Source organism: Cyprinus carpio, chromosome A16 (assembly GCF_018340385.1).
Source record: "Cyprinus carpio isolate SPL01 chromosome A16, ASM1834038v1, whole genome shotgun sequence".
Classification (NCBI taxonomy): domain Eukaryota; kingdom Metazoa; phylum Chordata; class Actinopteri; order Cypriniformes; family Cyprinidae; genus Cyprinus; species Cyprinus carpio.
In genome coordinates this window covers 4,868,282-4,893,500 of record NC_056587.1, presented here as the reverse complement: position 1 = coordinate 4,893,500, position 25,219 = coordinate 4,868,282, and the positions used below count along the sequence as shown (strand labels likewise).

At 39.0% G+C, this 25,219-nt stretch overlaps 2 protein-coding genes across 2 annotated transcripts; both read left to right on the top strand.

Moving 5' to 3' along the window:
* The first annotated feature begins 761 nt into the window (after positions 1-761).
* On the top strand, positions 762-14,745 carry LOC109073114 (protein shisa-7-like). The gene is given in 7 exon segments (XM_019089284.2): positions 762-1,571; positions 7,384-9,659; positions 9,752-9,903; positions 11,076-11,141; positions 11,223-11,411; positions 12,589-13,014; positions 13,017-14,745. Coding segments are annotated over 6 exon segments (2,049 nt in total). The 5' UTR covers positions 762-1,571; positions 7,384-8,925; the 3' UTR covers positions 13,499-14,745.
* Positions 14,746-17,514: 2,769 nt separating this feature from the next.
* Positions 17,515-24,549, top strand: LOC109073115 (zinc finger protein 865-like). The gene is made up of 3 exons (XM_042772144.1): positions 17,515-17,594; positions 18,748-21,558; positions 21,670-24,549. Exons 2-3 carry the CDS (start codon positions 19,506-19,508, stop codon positions 24,048-24,050), a joined length of 4,434 nt encoding a protein of 1,477 aa, XP_042628078.1. The 5' UTR covers positions 17,515-17,594; positions 18,748-19,505; the 3' UTR covers positions 24,051-24,549.
* Positions 24,550-25,219: the final 670 nt, after the last annotated feature.

Here is a 25,219-nt window from a genome sequence, read left to right as displayed (position 1 = left end):
ACGGATGATCGGTTCTCGTCTCAGGTTGCCTGAGCGGCCGAAACAGCGGCCCACCCACCTGTATAGCTAAGTGCACACCGGCTAATTGCTGTCTGTAGGAAGCCGACGAGGGGGAAGATATGAGCCTGAAGGACATATACAATAATCGAAAAAATTCAGAGCGTTTATTTAAATCAATGAAGCTTCAAATCTCTGTGGGTTGCACAATAGGCCTAAACTAGTCTGCAAAACGGCTCGCCCCTTTCACCTGTGAGAATCACAGTATCAAGAAAAACAAATGAATTGCTCTACTGTCACGGAGTGGTTAATATTTAATGCCCTTGGTGGATTGTGTGCTGTGCGGTGAGCGTGTGATTGCGTCGCTCTCCGTGGTGCTGAAATGGCGATCGACGGCTGTCGAAGCCGGAGGCGCCGGTAGAGGTTCAGCACTTGGCTGCATGTCTCTGTATCGCCGCAAAGGATATCTGATTATTACCCCGAGCTCATTTGTTTTACATTAGAGTAGGTGCAGATTAATTAAGCGAAGTATTTATCGTCGATTTAATCAAACATTCAATTGCCTAGATGATTAATCTTAGATAACTAAGGACATCTTGTATCTAATACAAGTTGTATTGCAAACAAGAGTATTTTATGCGGGCGGGAATCAGATTAACAGTTTGATCAATGAAAATCTTTATGTAGAAGTACATCGTGCAACATTTAATGCATTAGACATGTTTATTTTCTAAGTATTTGTGTGCATGTTAGGCTTTTAACATAGGATGTGCCAAAGAATAGGCCACGGCTGGGTCATTTTTGCAACCCATTCTTGTGTTCTTTAAGGGTTGGGAATCAAGATTATTGGAGTCACAAACAAAATGACATCGTTGCCATGGCAACCGATCAGTGCGTGTCTCCCCTCAACACACACACACACACACACCGTATTGCTTAGCCAGCCATAATCGTGGCAAGGATGAGAAGTAATCTGAGAAACGAAACACCTGAAGCGGTCGGGAATCAACGTATCAAACCCTCATCAACACCGTCTCGCGAAGCCAATAAACGCGCTATTCAGCGCAGCGGACCTCTGTGAGAACACCCGCCTCATTCCACCGGTTTTTCGTGACAGGGTCGGAATGTTCTTGTGTGCACACTTTGCAGGCGGCGTCGATTAACGGAAACGTTGAGGAGCAACACAGAAAAAAAATGCATGGCATCGGTACCGTCCGTTTTTCTGGGCGTTATTAAAAATATATGAGGGACTTAGGTTATCTCACCTGGAATACTTTCACAGTACATTACGGTAACACGCAAATAAGTTGTGCACGATCAGTTGCCTATCGCTAAAAACCGATGCGTTATCTGTAGTACGAACATGGAAAAAAACGGCGTAGGTGAGAGAAAAACCTGGAAAGATATTAGTGACTATAACTGTTGTTTTGTTACCAAAAGACGAGACTACCAGCAGTAGGAAAGTGCTGCAACAGTTTGTGGAAATAACAGAATTTCTCAGCCATCATCGTCGCTCAGGGTTAAATGCGATGTGAGACTGGTGGTGTTGTGAGGAGCAGCAGAATTCAGCACAGGTAAGTCGCTCAAGTTGAACTATATTTCTGCAAGTCATCTAATTGTCTGATCAACCGTTCACGCGCTCATGTTTGGTTCTGTGAGTTTCGTGATTTGCGCTGGGGGGAAACACAAATGTTGAACTAGTTCGACATGCTCATGTCACATTTTATGTTTTCAATCAATTGCAAGCGACTGGAGGAAGATGTTCACACATATGTAAGTGTAAGGTGGCTCCATATCACCCTCCGTGCAAACATGCATTCACGCCTACGCAGACGGCCATTCATTTCTCTCGCGCTGCTTGTCATGTCCACCTACTCACCCGCGTGCGAATTACAGGTCCAGAATCCGCAAGAGACACGTCGATATAAGATAGTTTCACCTCTAGCTATCAGAAATGTATCAACCCCTGTTATTATTGGGGAATATGACTGTAGCGAGAGCAACACAATTCAGATTTGTTTGGTGGGTTGCGCAGAGGACATTTCACACGGTGTGTCTCTCTACAGGTATGACGTTGGGTGAATTCATGTTATGCTAAATTAACAGAATTAAGGGAACACACCCCGGTGGCATTTTTTGGGGGATTACACATAGATAGGATACTAACTTAAAAATAATTGTGCGTCATTTTTATTTTATTTTTTACTTGATAACTAAACTTGTAAAGCGCAGATGTATAAAAGATTGTTGCAGTGATGGAAATTCTGACAAATCAGAGGTTTATGCTTGTGAATAAATTTATATACAGCACCTTCTGGTTTGTTTAGTTAAAAAGAATAGGAAAAAGGCCAAGGCCCTGCCAAATAGAGTTGCAGAAGTCTTGCCGAATAGAGTTCAGTAATGAGGTGAAACTTAAAATGTAAAGAAGACCTGCTATCCCATGTTGATCATTTAAATCAATGTACATTCATGCAACAACATTTGTTGTCAAGTATTGTTTGTATATTCAAACTGGTTTCATTATTCCAGTTTATGAATGAAGCTGGTTTTCTTGTTTGCAAGTGAAATTTGCTGTCAAGAGTCACCAAGCAGAATTTGCTGCTTTGCAACACATTTTATAGGTGTTTTATTGTTTTATTTTGGGGGGGACTGCAGGTATATGACAGAAGCTTTAGCTTATCTCATTCTGTCCTGTGTGATATTACTTATCTCATTCCTTTAAATCTAAACATACACACAAAGTGGCTTTTTTGTCTTTCACTTGTCATTGCATTAATTTGACAGTCCAGCCTTTTCCAGAGCAAGGCAATGCATTTGATAAATAAACATTTTTTAAATGATTTTATATTATAGATGCATAGGACTAATGGACTGCTAAGGTCAAGTCCACGAATAGCCTGGAGTGTCACAGGGGTAGGAAGGAAAAGGGTAAACTATTTGTGTTTCACGAAAACAGCAGGTTTAGAGGGGAGAAGAAGGTCTATTAATCCTATCTATCATTCTCTTTCTCCTTCTATACAAGTCTGAACTACTGCAGTGCTATTCTGAGAGAGAGTGAGCTGCCTCAACCCACGCACTGAATATCACAGAGAGAAGGAAAGAGAGAGAGAGAGAGAGAGAGAGAGGGAGATAAAGAGAAGTCGAGAGAACATCCAAAACAGACATGTTTTGCAACAGTAATACAATGAAATAGAAGGAGAATAGCATGATTTACTAAAATCAGATTAAAAGCAGATGAATTGTCCGTGATTGCTCTGTCAGTTCACATTCTAGAAACTGTTTTCTGAATGCGCCACATCTTCAGTGTCACATCTCTTAGAAGTCGCCCACAGTGCCTTGCTGATTGGGTGCCGTGTTCAGGAAAAGCTAATCCAGTTTGCAGAAGAGCATACTGTTTCACATAGACGAGAAGGTGTCAAAATTGGCCTACGATGTATATTATAGATAGTCAAATGAGAGGTTACTGTTTTTAATGTTATGGGCTGTTCTTAGGTTTGCTCCTGTGAAAACTGTAAATGGCCCATATGAATCACTCAAAGCCACCCCTGTTCAGATCGGCGTTCCGTGTCTAAAATGTCTTCTGTCATTGCTTAGTGCTTCCAGCAGAACTTCTCACAGGTGTGTGCAAAATACAATGGTGAAAAAAGGGAAAACATCTTCCCACGTAGGTTGGTTGTTGCGCTGCATGTACAAAATCTGTAATTGCATCTGTCAATGCAAAGTCCTTTCTAAAAGCACTTTGGCTATTTAATGCTTCCATATTAATTATGCACAAAATGGGGGCAAAACCACAAGCAGGTTATGTTCTGCTAATTATGAAAGCATTATCAGCAGCTGTCATTAAGAGATATGTTGAATCCATTTTGCATAAATAAAAGAATATAGTCTGACCAAATCACTTTCTTGTACTGAAATGTTGTATTATATTTCACAGTTGTAGAATGTATGATCACGGTTATAGAATATATATAAATATATGTAGAATATATGATCAAATTCAGTTATGGCTAATTTTACATTAAAAACATTTTGCCACACATCTTTCAAATGTATTGTCCCTTAATGACAATATGATATAATATAATATAATATAATATAATATAATATAATATAATATAATATAATATAATATAATATAATATAATATAATATAATACACTGGAAAACAATAGTGTGGAAACAGTCTTCTTAGAAACTGCTAGTAAATTTCACAAACAATTACAAAGAAATGTCAAGTAGCACACTGAATTAAATGTGAAACTGTGAAGTATAGAAAAAAATATAGAATTGTATACATAATTGAACCAATGTATAATATAAATAGTAATTTCTTTCAATAATCATTGTTTTATTTAAAAACTTTAAAAAAATGATAGTGTATTATATAATATATTTTTATACATTATTTGCATTGCTTGTATCCAGATTTATGGTCTTGATATAATGTTCATTACTTTCAAAATATTTCAAAGAATTTATTTTTATATTTGCTGTTTAGCATTTTAATTATTTAATCGTTTTTCTTTTTCATATTTTTTAAAATTTGAGCCTACCAGCATTCCTGTGTATTTTGAAATAATACTTAGTTTTCTAGTATTTTCTTGTAAATCATACTCAAATAAATTTGTTTAATTTACAACTTTTTTTTTTTTTTATACAGTGTCTTAGAACTACTTGTACACAGATTTATGATTTTCGTATTTTTGTCATGACTTTCAAAATATTTCAAATAATAGTTAACCAATATTTTTATATTTATTTAGCATTGAAATTATTAAATAGTTTTTTCTTTTGAGACTGTGTACTTTCTGTATTTTATGTGTATTTCTATCCCTATGCATTTTAATATATATATATATATATATATATATATATATATATATATATTTTTTTTTTTTTTTTTTTTTTTAAATTTTGAAAATCAGTCAATATTCCATAGTTCAGTACTTTAGCCGCTATAGCTAAGAAGAGAGTGCAGCCTGCAGTAGAGACACAAATATATTTTCCTGACCAACGCTGTATTTCCTGCAGATTTTTGTGTGGCTTCTCTCTGTGCAGTTTTCCTTAGTGATATCTGTGCCTCATTACATCAAAGACATGCTGTTGGTGTCTCTTATGGCATTAACTTGTTGATCTGTGACAACAGATTTCCTATACTCTCTCTTTCGAAGGACTATTTTCTAGATTTAGTACGTGCTAGTATTCCTGTGTGAGCCAGCAATACTGTCTGCATGTGTTGCAGTCTCCATGTTTGGCATTAGCACTGTATGTTCCCGGTGTTGTGTATTGTGTGTACTGTGTGCGTATGTGTGTTAGTAAGTGGTGTCACTGAACGCTCTCCATTCTCTTCCACCCACACACTGCACTCCCACATACACACACACACACACACACACACACACACACACACACACACACACACACACACACACACACACACACACACACACACACACACACACACACAAACACACAAAGCAACTCTCCTCTGTCATACCTCTGGCTCTGTGCACTTCTGCTATGCTGTGCTCATATTTAAATCTCTACCCTGCATTTATCTCTTTTCTTTCGTACTTTACCCAACCTTCTTTTATCTGCTCGACAGTTTTCCACAGGCCCCTACAATTGTGAAAAATAAAGCATATAGGTATTAATTACAGAATAATATTTAGCACAACACTGTCTATTTCACTTCCTCACAAACATACTGACACATAGACCTACAGTGTCAGGAAAGCAACATCTCTCTCTCTCTCTCTCTCTCTCGCTTACCCCCTCCTTCGTGTCATGCATCATGCTATGCTCTCTGAAAAGGACTGATCACTATTTGTTCAGATCATTGCTACTATTCACTTCTTTCAATGCTTCTGATTCATAGTGACTTACTGTAACACATTAGACAAACGGTCATCACATCAGCTCTTCTTTTCTTTCTCTGCGTCATGAGCTGGAATCTGCAGCTGTACTGCACATACTTAGTACAAATGTTAGATTTAAGTACGTACAGATTTAAAGGATATATATTAAAGTTATCCATCTTGCTTATATCTAAATGTAGGCATTAAATCTTTATATAAATGTAAAATATATACTGTATTTACTCAAGATATATTACTGTTAAGTGTGTTTTTCAAGAATCTGCACTTAATATATTACTTCACTACATTTCATTGCTTAATATTGTACTTTTTACTTCATCCCACTGCAGAAAACATTCTATTCATTGCTATTTCAATGAAAAGAAATTGCTTGCATTCCGAAACATGGTAATGAGGTCCAATTCATGTTCTTCTGAATGAATTGTTCTTCTGAGACAGTTATTTATTTATTTATTTTTTTCAAAGAACCCTTTTAAACTGGTTCACAAATTGCAAGGAAATTTCACTGGTAGGAACAACTGACAGTATATATATTAGTATATAACTTATATAACTAGTATATAACTTACTCATTTTATTATTATTTTCATTTTTATAAAATTGTACAACACGAGACAGGGAACATCCAAAAATGTAAGACACATCCATCAGGATGAACACAAAATAAGATAACACAAATAAAATAAAAAAAGAAGACAAGGAGCAAAAATCAAGGCAAACAGGCAGCAGATAAAGACATCAAAGAAGAATTCACTAAGATAATAAATATTTTGACATAGAGAAACATAAAGTTTGAGACTTTCTATTTTGTTTTTTGTTTTAATATTTGAAAAACCAGGAACTAATATGATCATCAGAGCATGTGCGTCGATGATTTTATCAACAGGGCGATAAAAATGTAACTATTGTAATGATAAGGTTTGCTTATTGTTTATTGCAAATGGAAATCATATTTAGGTTTTACACGACCATACAAAGTTTATTTGATAAAACAATCAGTTTATAGGTGAGTTGAGTTCATGTTAATGTTCAAAAGTCATTTCATTGTCATATTTTGCAGTTGTTTTCATTTGTTTCACACACTTCTCAGTAACTTTGATTTTAAAAGTTTAATATTTTGATTGTATGCAGCAATTTCTTTAACAAAAAATGAATGTTTGCTTATTTGCAGATATGTGTATTTAATGTCTGCATTCACTAATATTTCTTATGAACAAGTGCTGGCTAGTTAATGCATGTTTTTTTTTTTTTTTTTTTTGTCGATATATAATGTGTATAGACATACAGTCCAACCCCATGAAAATGTCTTTTGTGTTGAATTCTGTGGATTCTATACTGATCGCATTAGTTGCTGCATACCTTATTTGCCTGTCACATGCCATATGTGTCACAATGAAAATAATAGGCTGCCATGCAGATGACAAGCTAACTATGATCTTTCAAAAACTTTCACAGATGTCTGTGTGTGTGTGCAGGATGTAACATCAGTGTGTTGATTTCTTTTCAGAGGCACATCACTTGATAACTGAACACTTCATAACCGCCAGCGGATTCCAAGATCAACCCTGCAAAATAGTGAGGAAACAGCCATGTCTACACCATGGGATTTTAAATCATTTCACCAAGAGCTTCAGCAAACCGTTTCAAAGGTTTCTCGGTCTCAATGAAAACTAGGCTTATCTTAAAAGCAAATCTGTTGAGTGAACCTTAAGAAACTGGAAAGCGACTGGAAGGTTTACACATAGTCTCTCACCTTGGAAATTTCTATTGTGAAGACAATCAGCCTTGAAAACGTTTTACATCTTTTCTGCCATCATCAGTTTTTTGTGTGTGTCTGTGCCAATGGTTTATTATATATTCTGAATACACACCTTAAATGCATGTAGATAGGACAACCATTTTATAGTCAGTGTGACTCAATTAATATCTGATTTCTTTTAACTATTTTAAATTTGCACACAGGATTATCCATTTGGTAATTCTTCACATGCTGAATGAGGAAACGCACATTCATTTTTGTTCAGTAATGTAAAGGCGATGAATGAGATACTGAACAAAATCAAAATGATTCCTCACCATACTGCCCTCAAACCCTCAAAGGAGTTCAACATTCGGAGTAGTCCTGTTAACACGTAAACTAGTGCAGTAGAACAAGATTAATTTCTGAGTTATTGTTTTTTTTCACCAAGTGTATGAAAATTGTTTATACTAGTTAATAATAGCAAACATTCAGGGAGCATTACAGGTCAGGGAAATCTGCTCAAAGACTAAGTGCCATTGCTGAACGTAAAGAGTGCCCAAATTAAAAAATAAATAAAATTGTGATAAGCCAAACATTAGTTTACATTTTAAAGATGTTTACAGTTGCCCCTTTCTCTTAAACAAATCTTTTATTCCTGATAAGTGCCAAAACTGGGAATTAAACCTAAACACTTTTATTGTATACAGTTTTATACAGTATACTACAACATAATTGCCTTCATGTGTCAATATTGAATATAGACACTAGATATTGAAGTAATAGAAGGACAGTAATGTGAAGCCATTTTGTTTGTCTGTGGATATCTGAAAATGTATATTTTTGAAGAAAGCCTCAAAAGGGAATATTTGCCTTGTTAATACATTCAAAACTGACAATTTATTAAATAGTCTTTCATTTCCTGTTTATACAAGCACTAGCCAATTGTATGTTGCCTGCACAGAATATTGTCAGCCTTTGGATTGTTTTCCAGCTATGTGTTGGACGGAAGCACTGCATGATGAGAGAATATGTGTTGTGTAACTCACCTTGAAGCTGAAAGCACATCAGAATAGTTCTTTTTCTCTCACGCCATCTTGGAGTGTGACCTTTCACAGCGCACACTTTTAACAGACTTTGAAAACAGATTTTTCTTTCAAGACTGTTTTCATATAGACTCAGATTTCATACGTCGGAGGGCTGCTACAAGAATATTTTACATACGGCGCAAAGCAGGCCGTTTTTACAAAATTCAGCATTGTGCGGTGGGTTGAGTCAGCGAGAGAAAATAGCAGCGTTAGTCATGTAAAGATGATGCCCACCTTGGAAGCTCGAGTGCGTGTCATCATTCTCTTTCTGCTAGTCGCTTTCCCACTTAACGTTTCTTCGGCGAGCTTCCCAGGCCCCACCAGAAACACACCAAATGGGCCTATCATCATTAGCCCGACGCCCAACCCCAGATCTCAGGGTAGGGGCTTTCTGTACCCCCTTTCTAAAAACGGTGGGGGTATGCGAGGGAAGTCCATGAATCATCGGCCAAAGCAGCCAGCTGGAGTGGCAGAAATGCCCCTCAGGCCGCTGCCTCAGATAATGCTGCCAAAGAATGTAACGACTGATGCACTGAAGGCCCCTTTTGCAGCGGCGCAGGTAGCTCCGCCTCCTCGCAAACTGGTGGAAGTGGATGTGTGTCGGGGTTATTATGATGTCATGGGCCAGTATGACCTCACCTTTAACTGCTCCAAGGATGATTTCATCTACTGCTGCGGGACCTGCCATTACCGATTTTGTTGTCCGGACCGCTCTCAAAGGCTGGACCAGAACATCTGCCACAACTACCATTCCCCTGTGTGGGCCAATACGGCCCCCCCAGTGACCAGGCCCCCGCTGCCTGCCCACCCGGACCTCAGCCGCATCGAACAAAGCAACAACACCGTCTACGTCATCGGTGGAGTCATCTCGTTTACAGTGGCGGTGGCAGTGGCCATTAAAGTGGCGTTTCACAAGGCGTCACGGCAGCCTAGGAACAGAGAACTTAACATGCCCAGGTGAGAGTTCATGTGTCTCGATCAAACCGGACTTCTGATCTACCTAAAACTGTATTTTCTTGACTAATCATTTCTACATCCTTTCCTGTCAGGGCTCTTGTGGAAATGTTGCGTCACCAGTCGAGTCCAGTTCAAGAGGGAGAGAGAAACAACAGTGTTGCCTTGGGAACTGGAGGAGGAGAGGGGACGCTTGGACGACCCCCGAAAAATCTCTATCCAACACTACAGAGTAAAGATAACCGACGTGAGTGGAAAACTTCATAATCTCCATATGAAGGGGAGATGCCCCCTTTAAGAACAGTGTGTATTTAATTTAGCAAGATGAGTTTAGCACGTTTAAGATATTATTAATATTTAAAATATTATTTTTTAAGTGAATATTGTGAATAATAATGTATTATAATATATTATTAAGGGAAATTAATGGAAACATTAATTGTTAGCACGAAATTGACAATCATGAAAAGGGACCATCTTGTCTTGCTACTGAGATAAAATGAACTTCTCCCCAAATTTATGATATTCTTAAATAATAAGTCCATGAATAATAATTATTCAGTTAAAAAAATAAAGATATTGTAGAAGCAGCAACATGCCACTGGGGACCCTCTGCCCCATTTCTAAAGGGAGCATCTCACTTGAACTTTTCACTTCAAAGTAAAAATTTAATATAATATTTTTTATCAAAGCATAATAATGATTTTGTGTGTCCACAAAAAAGACATAGAAACTTAAATTCACAGGTCACTATAATCCAGTGATAAAAGTGAAATACTTTAACCTCAGAACTGTTCAAATGGAATAAATCTCACAAATTGTAATGTTCAGATGAAAAGATTAATTCAGGATTAATGAGAGCATAACCATCACTAAATGTGTTGAGATTTATTGACAAATATGGTCAAGAAAAAAATTGTCTGTTCCTTTATCCATTTTTTATCCAACACTTAGCGCACGTCTACAGCTATGACTTGAAACGAAGTGTCCTGGGTCAAATATTCATGAATATTAAATGATTTTTTAAATGTGAACTAAAGTTATCCTGGTGGACCAGGTTGCAGTTGGTTGGTATTGTTGCATTATATGTCATACAGAGTTCCTTTCATGTTTCCATATCAGCTTGAATCTTGTGAACGACCAACTGTATGTATTCAGGACAAGGAAGGAAAACAGGGAAAAAGCAATAGCCAAACGATGAAAGGGCATTTATGAATTTTTTAGCACAGAGCTGTATATGATGGCATTAGAATGAACAGACGGTGTAAAATTTTCAACATTGTGGAGCAATAAAGAGCTTAATAGGGCAACATCTACAGTAGAAGATGAATAAATGTACTTTCATACTAAATGTAATTTATTACAAAGACATGATGACAGAAATCTCTAAAACACACATGCCTTCGTTCTGTTTCACAGTGGGGAATCTACAACATAACTTCATCCATACAACAGGCTCCAGTCCCAAACATACAGCCACCATTGGTAGGTAAAACCTAAAGTTCTACAGCTGTTTATTCTGTAGAGTTTGAAATAATCTCAACATCCATCATTGTGTGTTTAAAGAGCGTGGACCACGTATGAACAACATGCAGCTGGCCACCGGTGGCACATTGAAGCCCAGTAAACATACTAATGCCATGAAGCCCCAGCCGTCCTTCCATCACTCTCTACATAACCTGGCTCAGCTGCCGCCCTCGTATGAAGCTGCCATGAAGCCTGAGATCAACAGATACTCATCTCTCAAGCGTCTGGGTGAGTGCTTTATTACCAGTGGAGAGGAAGATTCTAATCTTAAGGAAATTATGTTTTGTAGGAATTACATAAAAGGTCGGCATGATTGCTTTCTTATTATAGACCACATAATTTCAAAGGCATAAAGCAAATTTATAAGCAATAAGGAGAAACAGATGGACGGATATCAAAAACAGTGTGATATTTAGTACTGTTGTGTTTTGAAGGAGAAATTACCTGCTTGATGATGAGGACATGAGTCTCATGCGGGGCTCTGAGCGTTGCGTAAAAATATCTGTATGCTTGGGTTTTTATTTAAAGCAGTGTTAGTGTTTCACTGGAACACTTGGGAGATGTAAATGTTTGTGAAGGTCATTGTAATTAGGGCAAACCAGTGCAAAGTACTCATAATCTTGTACAGACGTATACAGCCTTAAGGCCTCTCTCTCAGCTAGACATCAAACCTCCTGGGAAGTGTGAGTTACAGTCAGAGGACAAGAAAGTTCTGCACAGGCGAAGGTTATACAGGCTGATACAATGACTCAAGACTTAATCAGCCAAAAGATGAAATGGCTTAGGTTTGAGGATAAAACAGGATTGGATTAATTAATATTGATATATTAATGAAATAGAGTTTTTAGACATTAACAAAATTAAGCATTAATGAAATCAAGCATTAAACACATAGTTCTAGGTTGGAGGTTGAAGAATTTATTGTTAAGCGTTTAGTAGATTGTGATGAAAGTTTGAATGAATTTCTAGCTTGTAGCTCAAAGCTTGTAAACATTTTTAGTTGTGCATCCATATTTATTAGGGATGCACAGTATATTGGTACCATATTGGTTATTGGTTTTTAGATTAATAATCTGTATTGGTAATATACTAATTTTCTATCTAGATAATGCTTGCTATAATTACATGTAATTATAAGTAAATCCCAAAATTAATAGTCATTTTCATACTGTACAAGACATTATAATGTTGTGATGTCTAAATTCACTTTAAAATGACTGCTTTTTAGTTTTTTATTGTTAATTTATATAGACCAGATTGTATCGAGTTTTAATGTCAGCCGTTAATTTTTATTCATTGGCCAATAGATAGATAGATAGATAGATAGACAGACATTGCTAATTGGTTTATTCTTTTTCTAACTCAATTTTCTGATCTTTTCAAACATATTTTACTCCACCTACAGAGAAAGGAGGATTGGAGGAATATTCAGGTTACTGTACCACTAAACGGAGGCCCAACAATGCCCCTCCCTCCTTTCATTCCTCCCAGCATCACCTTCCCTGGGGTGGCGACTACACGCTGGGGGGAAGAGGCACGCTTCCTAACCGTGCTACTCGTCCTCGAATACCTCATCCACAGTCTGCCCCAAGCCACACCCCGAATCCTTACCCTCTGGATCCACCGGAGTCGAAGCAAAACCAGAACTACGATACGCTTTCCAAACCGCCACGTCGTGTCAAATCAACAGACCAGCTCTTCGCCCTCTGTGATGGCAACACCTTATCAAGGATGTCGAAGAACCAGCAGCACCAATACTACAAAGCCATGGCCACTTCATCAAAGAATTCCAATACGAACACCCTGAAGAAGTCCAAGGAGAGGCTGCTGATGTCCCCGAACATCTAGAGGAGGAGGTAGGCGGGGATGAGTACGACGGAAAGCAGGATGGAATGGGCGACTATACGGCCGGAGGGGGAGGTGGAATGGTACCCACCCTGCCCCGTGTTAGCCACCAGAAAGCTCAATCACAGCAGAATGTTTGCGCCACACCGTCACTCGACCGTCACCACATGATCAAGATGAACTCGCACCCGACCTCGGGGCGAGAGCAGGAGCGCAATTCGGCGGCAATGTCAGGTCACCTGGGAGGAGGTGGGGCTGGAGGAGTGGGATGGGGCGACATGCCAGGAACAGGAGTTGTCATGGGAACAGGAACTCTTGGTGGACACAGTGCCAGGAGGCTTGCGTTTGCAGCTAAAAGGCAAAATACCATTGAACAACTTCACTTCATCCCCGGTGGAGGGGGAAGTGGAGGAGGAGTCGCATCCAACCAAGGGGTTAGAACAGGAAGCAAGAATGAGGTTACTGTGTGAGCAAGAGGCTGGAGAGGGAAGGAGGGAATGGAGAAGATGGGTGAGTGATAGACTGTGTGAAGAGTTGGAGGATGGTAGAGGGACTGTGGGAGAGAGAGAGTGGGCGGAAGAGGGAGTGAAATACCGAGAGAAGAGAGAAAAGGAGTAGGAGGATGGTAAAGGTTTTTGAAGTAGGGGGCCACGAAGTGGGAGAAACTAGGCAGACAGCGAAGTGGCACCATATTTTTACAGATATATATTGTATATAGTGGCAGAATCACAAGATAAGATTAGATAACAGTTTTAAAGTCAGGTTTGATAGAGCTTCAAAGTTGTTGTGCTTTTTATGTTCATGAAATTGCCGCTATAATTATGATCAAAGCTGCCATATACAATTATTTATTTGCGTAAAGTTTGCCTATAAACCTATTGCATAGAATATCAATAGAGTGTAATATAAATTCCAGATGATGTGACAGATGAACAGACATTTTTCATATCTTTGTCATGTTTTTATTCTCAGATATTTTACATTGTTACACATTACAGATATAGCTGCTATGGAGAAATATATTTCAGAGAACGGCTTTCATCTTATAACTATGATGGAACTGCTGGGAGACTAATATAATAATTAACGTCTGCATTAAGAGGAACCAGCTGAATATGAGTTGAGCGCTTATCCCAACTGATGAAATGTAAAGCTACTTAGAGTTGGACAAACATAATGCTGGATCTTATCTCTTTTTAAACCCTAATCCGCTTCAACATAATGAGGAAGTGTGGCAGGGTTTTCACAGCGTATGTCAAAATGAATGAAGATGGAACAATTTGAGGAGCATATCCATAAACTCTTAAGAGTGTGATGAACTCATTTTGTATACTGCGAGACAGAGAAAGCAAGCCTTACCATACCTTACCATTGTTTCGCCTGCGTCTAATTCAGTGTGAATTTAACATGGATGTACCAAATGAGTTTCTGTTACATTTATTTATTTATTTATTTTTTGGGGGGGAATCCTGAAAATAGTACACAAGTTTTAAATTCTCAAGCCTGCCCTTCACTACATAACTGGAGATCGCTTTGAACAATCGATGAAAGCCATTATGGGACACAATTGGGCAGAAAAGCCCAGAAGAAAACCAAGAGAAATGTCTGACAATCATCTTTTTTTTTTTTTTCTCCATTTAAAGAAGACTCATTAATGATCAATGGCACTTTGTTTGGATTCTGAGCCACCACTTTCTACAATGTCCAAGTGCTGGGATTTGTAAGAAAGATTCATCATAAGGGACGCTGGACTACCAAAAGCACAAGAATAATACATTAGATTCCTGTAATGCTGGGTACTTACCTGTTTATGCTCCTCTTAGGTATACTGCATAGGCAAATGGTTCACCTCAAGCTGGAAAATTGTTTGGAAAATTTCAATATTATGGTATTCTGGCATAAAATTAGTGCATAACATGGCAGTATCATTATCTCACTCAGGTGTGGGTTGACATTTGCATAAAGACAAACCTCCTGGACTGCTTTTTGAATCTCCATATTGAAGCCATGTGTATATGCTGTTAAAACTGAGACTCTGCGATCAATCCGAGGATATGGGCATGCCGGAACAGCTAACCTGTATTTTTCATATGCTGTTACTGAGATATGAACATAACACGTCATACCTGATATCTTCATAACCGATAACGCTTATCAATATTAAGGGCTATACAACACACATGCGATAGTGGTACAGATGTTACCCACAGCTTACTCATTATTCAATGATAATCTCATTATTTACAAAAAGGTATTAATGTAGTAAGTAAATATTACAATGAAAAATATAAATGTGAGATTGTTCGCAAACAAGCCAGATATCTTTTACTGTATGGTTCTGATCTCTGAGAAATAGCGCAGGTGTCAGGAACTCATTTTACCAATGAAAACTAAACAATTTACATTGTAAAACCACCAAGTGGTCATTTTTTTTTTTTTGTCATTGACTTTATATCTCTTGGTTAATTTTCAGTGTAATGAAATGGAACGTTATAAGTTACAGCCTCCCAGTAAAAGTGTTAAGGAGTAGTTTATATCACATCAGCATCAGGGGGATTGGTGGTAACATTCATTTAACTTTTCACTGGAACTAGTGTGTATCTTAATGAATTATGAATACAACTTAAAGACAATCTTCCTAACAGCTCTGTAATACATTGGTGTTTGTTATTGTCATTACTATGACAGTTAATATTATGGTTATTGGTGAAATTTCTTCTTGTTGTTATGGTTATATTATGATTATGATGGTGATTTTTTTTTATTCTGTGGTTTTAGTGTTAACTTGTTTTAGATATATTTCTCATGAAATTCTTTTGAAATTATGAGTAGAAAATAGAAGCACAAACTTTAAAGCCACATTGTTTGCCAATTCTTCATGCATTCCTAATGATGAGGAGTGCCTTCAAAAATTTCTCAATGTGATGTCACATAGTAATTGTTCTAAGCCTGCAAATGCCATTACTTGTTGCAGAGACATCGCAAGGGTTTATAAATGATGTCATAGGATGTATGTTGTATGTGTGTAACCGAATGTCGTCTTTTTGTTGATTAAGTGAAATTTCAACTTTTTAATGTTTCTTTCAGGGACAATTAGAACAGATGAATGGATTTCATATTTTCTTTGTCATAAAAAGTCTGTAGCAATGTCTGTTTTGTATCCACAAGCCATAATTATGAAAATGTTTATGGAATTTATTCACAAGGCATATTACTGCAGAAAATAACAAACATTGGATGTGCAAATAAAGCCCTGAAGCATTTTAAAAGGTTGGTAGCCTACAATGGGATGTGCATTGGTTGCACACAAGCAAAGCAGGACAATGAAGACTGAAACCCTGGAAATACAGCAATAAGCTCATGTCTTGCAATGTCTAAGCACAGAAGCAGAATGAATGTTTGGGTAAATCACTTTAAATCAAGCATTAATATAAATATTTATACATAAATATAAATATTTTACTTTCATAACAAATGCTCTCAAACCAGACACACACATGTATGTCACACATATATATGTGTGTGTGTGTATATATATATAGCATCCTTCCATACAGGTTAAATTTCACCTTTGTAAAATAAAATCAACTGATGAAACTTGCCTCAAATGTCTGGTGACACACATAGAAGGAGAGACAGAAAATGTGTAATTATTCACAATGTCGGCAGTTACTATACAATGTTTACAACATCTAATCTTCCATGAAGCATCAGACTGGAAATAAGACTAGCAATTCCAAGGCAGCCATTTTGATAAGGACCTGCCTTTGAATTTGAGCTGTCAGTATGTAATAAAATGGCCACTATAAAAGCTTCTAAGACACAAACATAATGCTAAAAGAATCCTACAATAAATGAATAGTGTGGTATATTATATCAGAATTATATTCTGCGAGTTTGTAATTTGGAAGCACGTAAGAATGACCTATTGCGAGCTCGCTAACATGTCAAATTTGACATGCATCACAACAACAACAAAGCTGAAAACATTTGAAAGCTAACAGTATATACAATACAGCTAAAAAGCAAACGAACCCTATAGTCATTAGTAACTCTATAATTAAAGACGATACTATTTGGAGTACAGTAGTTTCACGAACGCTGTCTCGACCACAAATAAATAAATAAATAAACAAACATAACGGACAGATAACGGGGTGGCCGGAAGTGTTCCAAGGTCCGGAAACGACCAATGTTAAAATCTCACACGTCACCCGTTCTTTTTAAAACACCAACACAGACCGTCCAAAATATTTTAGCCGATAAAAAAAAAAGCAAATGCAAAATTAAAAGTCATCGGTCGTAATACCGATTGATGCATTTTTCACAGGATATAAGTACGATAAGTGCATCTGTTTTATAATATAAGGGACACTCGGGTCTCGTGCTATCGCAGCTCGGTTGCAGTGGAAACAGAGTCTGCTAACTAGCTGTAGCTAGAAGGCTAACCACTGGAAAACAGCGCAGAGCTGCTGGGGTAAACAGTTACATGAACGAGGGGGGCAGGGTGGGAGAGAGTATAGCAGGCCCTGTTCATCTTGACCAGGCTAAAAGATGGATGCGTAGGTAAAAAAGGCCTATTTTTATTGTCTCGACTGTGATTTCATTATTTGATTAATTTACTTGCACAATAAGACAGTTTCGCTCCTGCATTATCTGGCTTGCTGTTGTTAAATCGTGCATCATGACTGCAAGCTAAGCTGTGTCCCTTTGCTGAATTTTGTAGTATTAGCCAGCTGTTTTGCATGCTAACATGTTACACATAGCCCCAGCGCTAAAAGATTTCGCGTCCATTAATACTCTGAAGAGCGTTTTTAAAGCACTTTTGAAAATCGACGTGCATTTCCCCCCATCGTACACTGTTTTTTCTTCCATTTCGACGGAATCCGGGGAGTAACGTAATGGACATTTTCTTTTCTTTAGTGAGACGCGATGCGATCGGAAGATGTAATAATTGCATGATATTCACCTCTAGCCCTGACGATTCACACCGCACTCAGCATCTTTTCAGCACAATGCCAACTGCTCAGAATGTAAGATAAAGTGATGGAAAACACTCGCGACGTTTAAATATAAGAAAAATATGTAAATATTTGGAAATGTGTATCATCTTATTGTTTTCATTTCGCAAAAGAGAACGTATTTCAAACTACTTTTGTTTAGTATCGTGTTGTGATTGTAAAATAATGTTGGTTAAATTCATCAGTGCACATTACACGAGTATCAGTAGAATATGTCTGTTAATTTCTGTAATTTAAATGATGTTAAGGTGAACTGATGTTATAAATTTATTAAATGCAATGTAGTATTTCAAAGTGAACTATGAATGCCATAGTTATCATTTGTTTTAACTTTAGATATATATGGATCACTAGTAATAATAGAAACTCAGGTGTTTTTTTTTTTTCTTTTGTTATTGTGAGATGTTTCATTTTGCCATTTAAGAATACAAATGAGCAAAAATGAAATCATGGAAATGCCATGAGATGTGGCAGAACTCCCATAACTATTCACACACATAAGTTACATTTTCTGTGTATTAAACAAACAAACATTAAAATGCCTGCTGTAATAAACAGTCTGTTGTGTTGTTGTTTTTCATTTTTTAAAAATGTTTTGTCTTTAGGGTTTTGATGGTTTATGTTTTTTAGAAGAATTGTACAAGAGTGTTTGTTTAAAATCAATCATTTAACATGTTGCTCCTTTTTTCCTCTCACAGTGAGAAGAGGAATGGCAGAAAGAACATTTTCACTGCCCCCAAGAATGGTAGTTGAGGATTTTGCTTCCAGCTATGGAAAAAAAGAAAAATATATTAATTGAAATGGAGATGTAAGACACCTTTGCTAGAGTGGATTAAGAATTAATAGATATTGGATGTAATGAAACCAGCCCATTGGGATTTGGAGGGATCCATCCTACTGTTGGATGGTCATGAACTAAAAAATGTAAACAAGCAAGTGAAAAGTTTTCAATGAACTCTGACAACATTAAGCACTTTTAGTGCACTTCCCAAAATGTGAAAACAGTATTGCATCTGATGCAGCTGTAGCATTCTTTTACCAGTCCATATGTCTTTGCACTCTTATGGAACATTCAGACTGAAATATTGATATCAAATTTGAACCAAAATAACTGTGATTATATGGAATCCAATGTGAAGCCAAAAGGGAGTCGACTTTGGTTATCTCATAAGTGACAAATTCCATTGAAAAACAGCTGTTTGCAGAAATTACAAATTCATGTTACAATCAATACAAAATGTCCTCATCGACTACTTGGCCGAAGAGTGAGAATGTGGGTTCCCACTTTAAATGAAACAACACCAAAAGCACAAGGAAAATGTGAGGTAGCAGTCTTTTTGAAAATGCTTCTGCTGCTTCTGGCCACAGCTCAGTAGAAAAGCATCATAGAAATATTGTTGCTGCTCAAAGAGCAGAAGGTGTTGCCAGTGCGCACCCATGTTTCAGTAACTGGGAGATGTTCCAGTTTGGAAAATACAATGTGGACATCATAGAGATGCTGAGTGGACACCAGTCCCATCAGTTCAAAGGTCTTGGATTAGAGCGACAACTTCAACACCAACAGCAAGTGCAGCTTCACCAACACCAGTTACAGCAGCAGCAGCAACAGCAGCAAGGTGAGACATCTGGGTCAGTTTTGTCTGGACTTGGCTTAGGCCCGCTACAAGCATCTAGAGGCAGTGCCTTTACAGATTCTGCATCAATTTTTGCAAAAATGAGTGCACCTCCCCCACCTCTGCCGCAGCAATCCCTCTCTTCATCCTCTCAAAGTTTGAGGAAATCCAGCAAAATGTCTGGAAGCAGTAGTGGTGGTGGAAGTCATGTGAGTGGATACCCCCAGTTTTTGCGCTCATTTCACCCTACTGAGGCAACCCTTGCACAAGAGCAGTTACATTCAGGAGTAGGGCGATTTGATCATTTTGCCAGCAGTAGTGGAAGTGGAGGAACTGGAGGGGCAATTGGAGGACTGGTTTCATCTGTTCCACCACCACCACCCCCATTGCATCCTGGCCTGTCAGTACCTCAGGCCTCCCCGGGTCCATCATCTTCCTCCCCATCTCCTTCAAGTTCTGTTTCAACTTCCAATAACCCTTCCAGCAGTAGTGCAGTAACTACCTTTAGTCATCAGTTAGCAGGATCTCAGTCTGACGCCCGAAGCCTACATCAACAGTTTAGCTGTATGTTAGCCGCAAATCAGTATTTTCTTTCCGGAGTACCAGCCAATTCCAGTCTAGAACAATTTTTAGTTCAGCAAGGCAGTCATAACCATCTTGGTCTTAGTCTGGGCCAAGCTGCAGGAGAAACAAGTTCAGCCCTTGCGCCACCCCCCGCTCTTCATTCTTCACACACTCATGGTCACTCAACTACTCTATCACAGCCTCAACAGCCACCATCACAACAGCAGCAACTGCCACCTCACACTTTGTCTCACCCTCACCCATATCCACACCATCCACTGCACTCCTCATCGCAACCTTCTTCGCTCGGAGGTTTTGACTTTCAAGGAATTCCAGTACTCTCCTCAAACCAGCTAGCATCTCTAATGCAGCAGGAAGCTGGTTTGCCACTTCCACTTCCTCTACATCTGTCTTTATCAAAAGAGGAGGGTAAAGGGGATAGTGCTGGTGGTAGGAGAAAGAAAGCCATGTCTGGCTACCTGCCACAGAGAAAGACTGAAAACAGCAACAACAATAGCAGCAGCTCTACAAACCCCAACAGTAGTACTTCAGGGGGACTCAACCAAGAGAACACCCCAGGCTTGGATGGAGGTGGGGGGTGTAGTTTGTCAGGTATGGGCAGAGACCCTTCTTCTCACCTAACCTCATCATCCTCTACTTCTGTTGTCTCATCATCTTCTTCTGCATCCTCTTCTACATCAGCATCAGTCTTGGTGACAAATGGCTCCAAAACAGACAGCCATGGTGCCATGCCACCTCATTCTCAGCCTGAACAAGAACCCCTTTATCATTGTGGTGAGTGTGGCAAAACTTTCACACATCTCTCTAGTCTGCGCAGGCACCTACGTAGTCATGAGTTAACCACAGCTGGCACAAGTGGCACGAGAAGTAACATTTTAAACCCAGTTCTGCATCCTTCTGATCCAAGTATTCCCCACTCTACTCAAGAGGGAACAGCCTCATCTTCGTGTGGCAGTCCTGACAAGACTTTTCATTGTTCTGAGTGTGGAAAAGGTTTTAAGAAAAAGGGGCACTTACTTCAACATAGTGTCATCCATTCTGGTGCACGGCCCTATGCCTGCACTACTTGTAGTCGTGCTTTCAATCGTCGTGAGTCACTCACCCGCCATGAAAAAATACATGAAGAGAAACCATTCCGCTGTCCAGCTTGTGGTCGCTGTTTTCGGGAAAGTACTTCCCTTTTGAACCATGCAGCCTCAGGCACCTGTGGCAAGTCAGGCCGTACACCAAGAGCTAAGCATGAAAGTAATATAGAAAACAAGAGCATTAAAGCTGGGGGCTCCCAAGATGGAATAGCAACTAATGCAGCGGGTGAGTAACGTCTAGTGTAGTGTATATTTTTAGTTAACCCAAGTCACAATTTTTCATAGGCACTGTGAAATTTGTGTGCATAGCATTATTACTGTTTAGTCTGTTATGCAGGTTCTTACCGGAGTGATGATTTCAGAGATGACTACAAGGACCAGCGCTCTCAAAGTAACTTGTATTCTGGAACAACCCCATGTGGTGGTGGCAGCATGACAGGGCCTGCACTTAGGAAGGCACCATTAGCTCCGACTCTGCATCCACACCCACAAAACCAAAGCCAGCATCATCATCAACAGCCACATCTCCCACTTTCATCCCTGTTAGAGGATTCTGAAGATGATGTCACTAGTTCTGTCAACAGTGCCATTTCTGCTATTACTGCTGCAGCTGCAAATTGTATGAGTGGTGATCTTGTCCATAGTGGAGGTAGAGGGGATGATCGAAGGGATATCATTGGTGGATTGCTTGGAGGTCTGGGTCTAGGGCCTCTTGCCTCACCTAGTGGTCCGTTATTAACATCTGGCCTGGAAAAGTCCTATAGAGGAACCACTGACTCAAGTGCAGTGGGCCTCAACCAGCAACCAAATCAGCAGGCACCTGGTGGAAAGCCCAAGCGCCCTCGTAAGCCCCGCAAGAAGAAGGAACCTGGGGTGGTTGGTGCTGAGCCTCCTAAAAGGAGGCAGTCCTCTCACAGACTAGGAGTTCCTGTTGGTGATGTTAGACCGTATTTGTGCAGCGTCTGTGGTCGAGGATTTGCAAGAAGAGAGACCTTGCGGAGGCATGACAGAGTACACACTGGAGAAAAGCCTCACCATTGTACTGTGTGTGGCAAGTACTTCAGAGAGGCATTTCATCTTAGCAAACACCACACAGTGCATTCTGGAGAGAAGAACTACAAATGTATTCTATGTGGAAAGGACTTTGGATATGCTCAGAGCCTTAAAAGACATGGCAAGCTACACCAGAAAGGAGAAATTGAAGAAGTGCCAACAACGCCAGGTGGGGAAAACCTTAACAGCTATCCATCCTCTGGTGGCAGCTTGATTCAAGGGGGTCAAAGCAGCTCTTCTTCATTCTATTCATACACTCAAGATGTCAAACCACAGACCTCAACCACTCAACCACCTCCTAGACTGTACACATGTGCTATATGCTGGAAATCGTTCCGCCATCACTTTCACTTGACGGCACATCACCAAACTGTTCACGAGGGTGGTGGAGAAAAGCTGTTTTCTTGTGAGGTCTGTGGTAAGGCTTTTGCATACTCTAACAGCCTTACACGACACAGGCTTTCACAGCATGGCTTAACACGGACTGGCCAGCCAGTTCTTCAGAGGAGGACAGGGGAAGACAACAGTGTTGGTGGTTCAATATCGGAAAGTGAAGCTGCTACAAATGTTTTGCTTCAGCTTGCGCCACCTAGTGGCACACATGCCGAACAACATGGAGTTCTTCATAGCCAGCAGGCTCCTCCCCAAACACAAGCTGGCTACTCCCCTCTGTTCTTTATACCTGATACCAATGTTGCACACCCTTCTTCATCTAATGCCTCCTCTTATTCTCATTCTCTGCCATCAACTTCCTCAGGGCCTCTTCTTTGTAACCATCAGCAACAACACACTGGGATAAAGGGTGAACCCATTTATCAGACTGGTCATGGGCATACTCTTACTCCAAACATACCTGTGCATTCTCTCATGTTGCCTCCATCGCAGCCACATCAGCAACACCACAATTCCCAGCAGCATTCAGCTGAGATTCAATCTACACAACACCACACTTTTCAAAGCCAAGAGGAGTTGAGGAGACGGAAGAAAAAAAAAAAAAGACGGCAAGAGAGAGAGGAGATAGGCTACAAATGGACCCTGGCACAAAAAGTAGAGAGAGAACAGGTGGAGGTCTCCCTTGGGGAAAGGCAGAGAAATGAGAGAAGAAAACTTGTTAAGAGAAAAAGGAGAGCAGTTCACAGGATGCAACATAAAATTAAGAAGCGCATGGCTGTGCTCGTGAGAATCAGGCATGGAAGTGGAGAAAGTGCTGTGTATGAACTGGGCCTTCCAGGTGGACTGAAGCTTAACAGGCTTCGGTCCCTCAAAGTTCCTTTGAAACGAAAGTCCTGTCCCCTTTGCCTCAGTGCTACCTTTTCTCAACAGGTAGCTCTTAAAGTTCATATAGCAGCTAGACATTGTCCCAAAGTGAGAGGCCTTCAACATCGTTTGAAATGTCCAGTATGTGGAAAACAGTCTCGCAAGTTCCTCTCAGCTCTCATTCACAGAAGCTCCCATTTAGCCAACAGAGCATTTTCTTGTAAACATTGTCCCTGTCGTTTCTGGAATGCAATGCTCCTCACACGGCACAAGAAGGTGTGTCGAGGGACGTTGGCCAAGTTTCAACGAGATAGGGCTCTTTGTGTTAAATTAGTCATGGGATCAACATACAGAAGGTTTGAGTGTAAAGGAAACTCTTCATCCTTGCATATGGAATATAGTAACTAAGTTTTGCCATTAAACTCATTTTCATATGCACTTTGAGAAGAGAAGTGTTGCGATTTTCATGAAAAGAACTGAGATATCTGACTGAATACATCTTATGCTCATCTAGGCATTGACTTGTGTTTTATGAGAGCATTTTCATTTCTCTCTCATTCATTGAATTTAAATTGTAACTTGGACCCCTGAAAATGAACACCTTCAACAAACTCACAAATGTATCAAAGACATTTGTTTTAATGAAATGCTTAGCCTACCCATCTGTCCAATACCACACTGGTCTTCTATGAGGAAACATATTGAAATGATCCTTGGCTGGCAATAGATGAAGTTTCTGTGATTTGGCAAATATTGTACTGTGCCCTAAAAGTAGGCTATTGCTCACCTCAACAGATGCTCTGTAGAATTATTCTGTCTCTGATATATATTGTGTTGTTGGTGTTCACTTAGAGCAAGTGTGGAGATGTGATTTTGTTAATGTAAAAAGTGCATTCAGTATCAGAAGGAGAAAAAAGGGTCCTGCTAGGAGTATGAGTATTTTATTTTAAGGAGTATTTGAATTACTACATGTTGGACTTTACTGGCCATGTGTTGAATGGTCAATGTGTGAGTGATAAGTCTCTGATGGTTACATGACAAATCCAACTGAAGATTTATCAAACTCTTAATAGAGGAAACATAACAAATTAATGCATATGATACATGCTCAGGGCTCCAGACTATGTGAGTAAAGCACTGGGCTTGAGTTGGGAATCATACAACATTTACTTTTATTAACAACAGTAACGTGCAAAATCAAATATTTTATGGAAAATTGATATATTATACTGTTATTAAATGCACCATTATTCTTCTATATTATTATACTGAACTGACGACAACTTCAGTGATTATCAAAGGAGAGCTCTTTACTTGCTTTATGTGTGATTAAGTAGCAAATTGAAGAAAAGTTTGTTTTTCAAGGCACTTTGTGCCTTTTCTTCATACACACAAGAAAATGCAAAACTCTGATCAAATTAGATTTCTTGGTGTTATGATATTTTATAACAGTGATTTTATAATCTCAAAATATAAAGCAAAAGAGTGCGAAATTAATGACTAATAAGCCAAAAGGTGATCTTCTCCTGACATCTACTGGTTTAAGTGGTAATTTGGTGTCTTTTTTGAATTTTAAT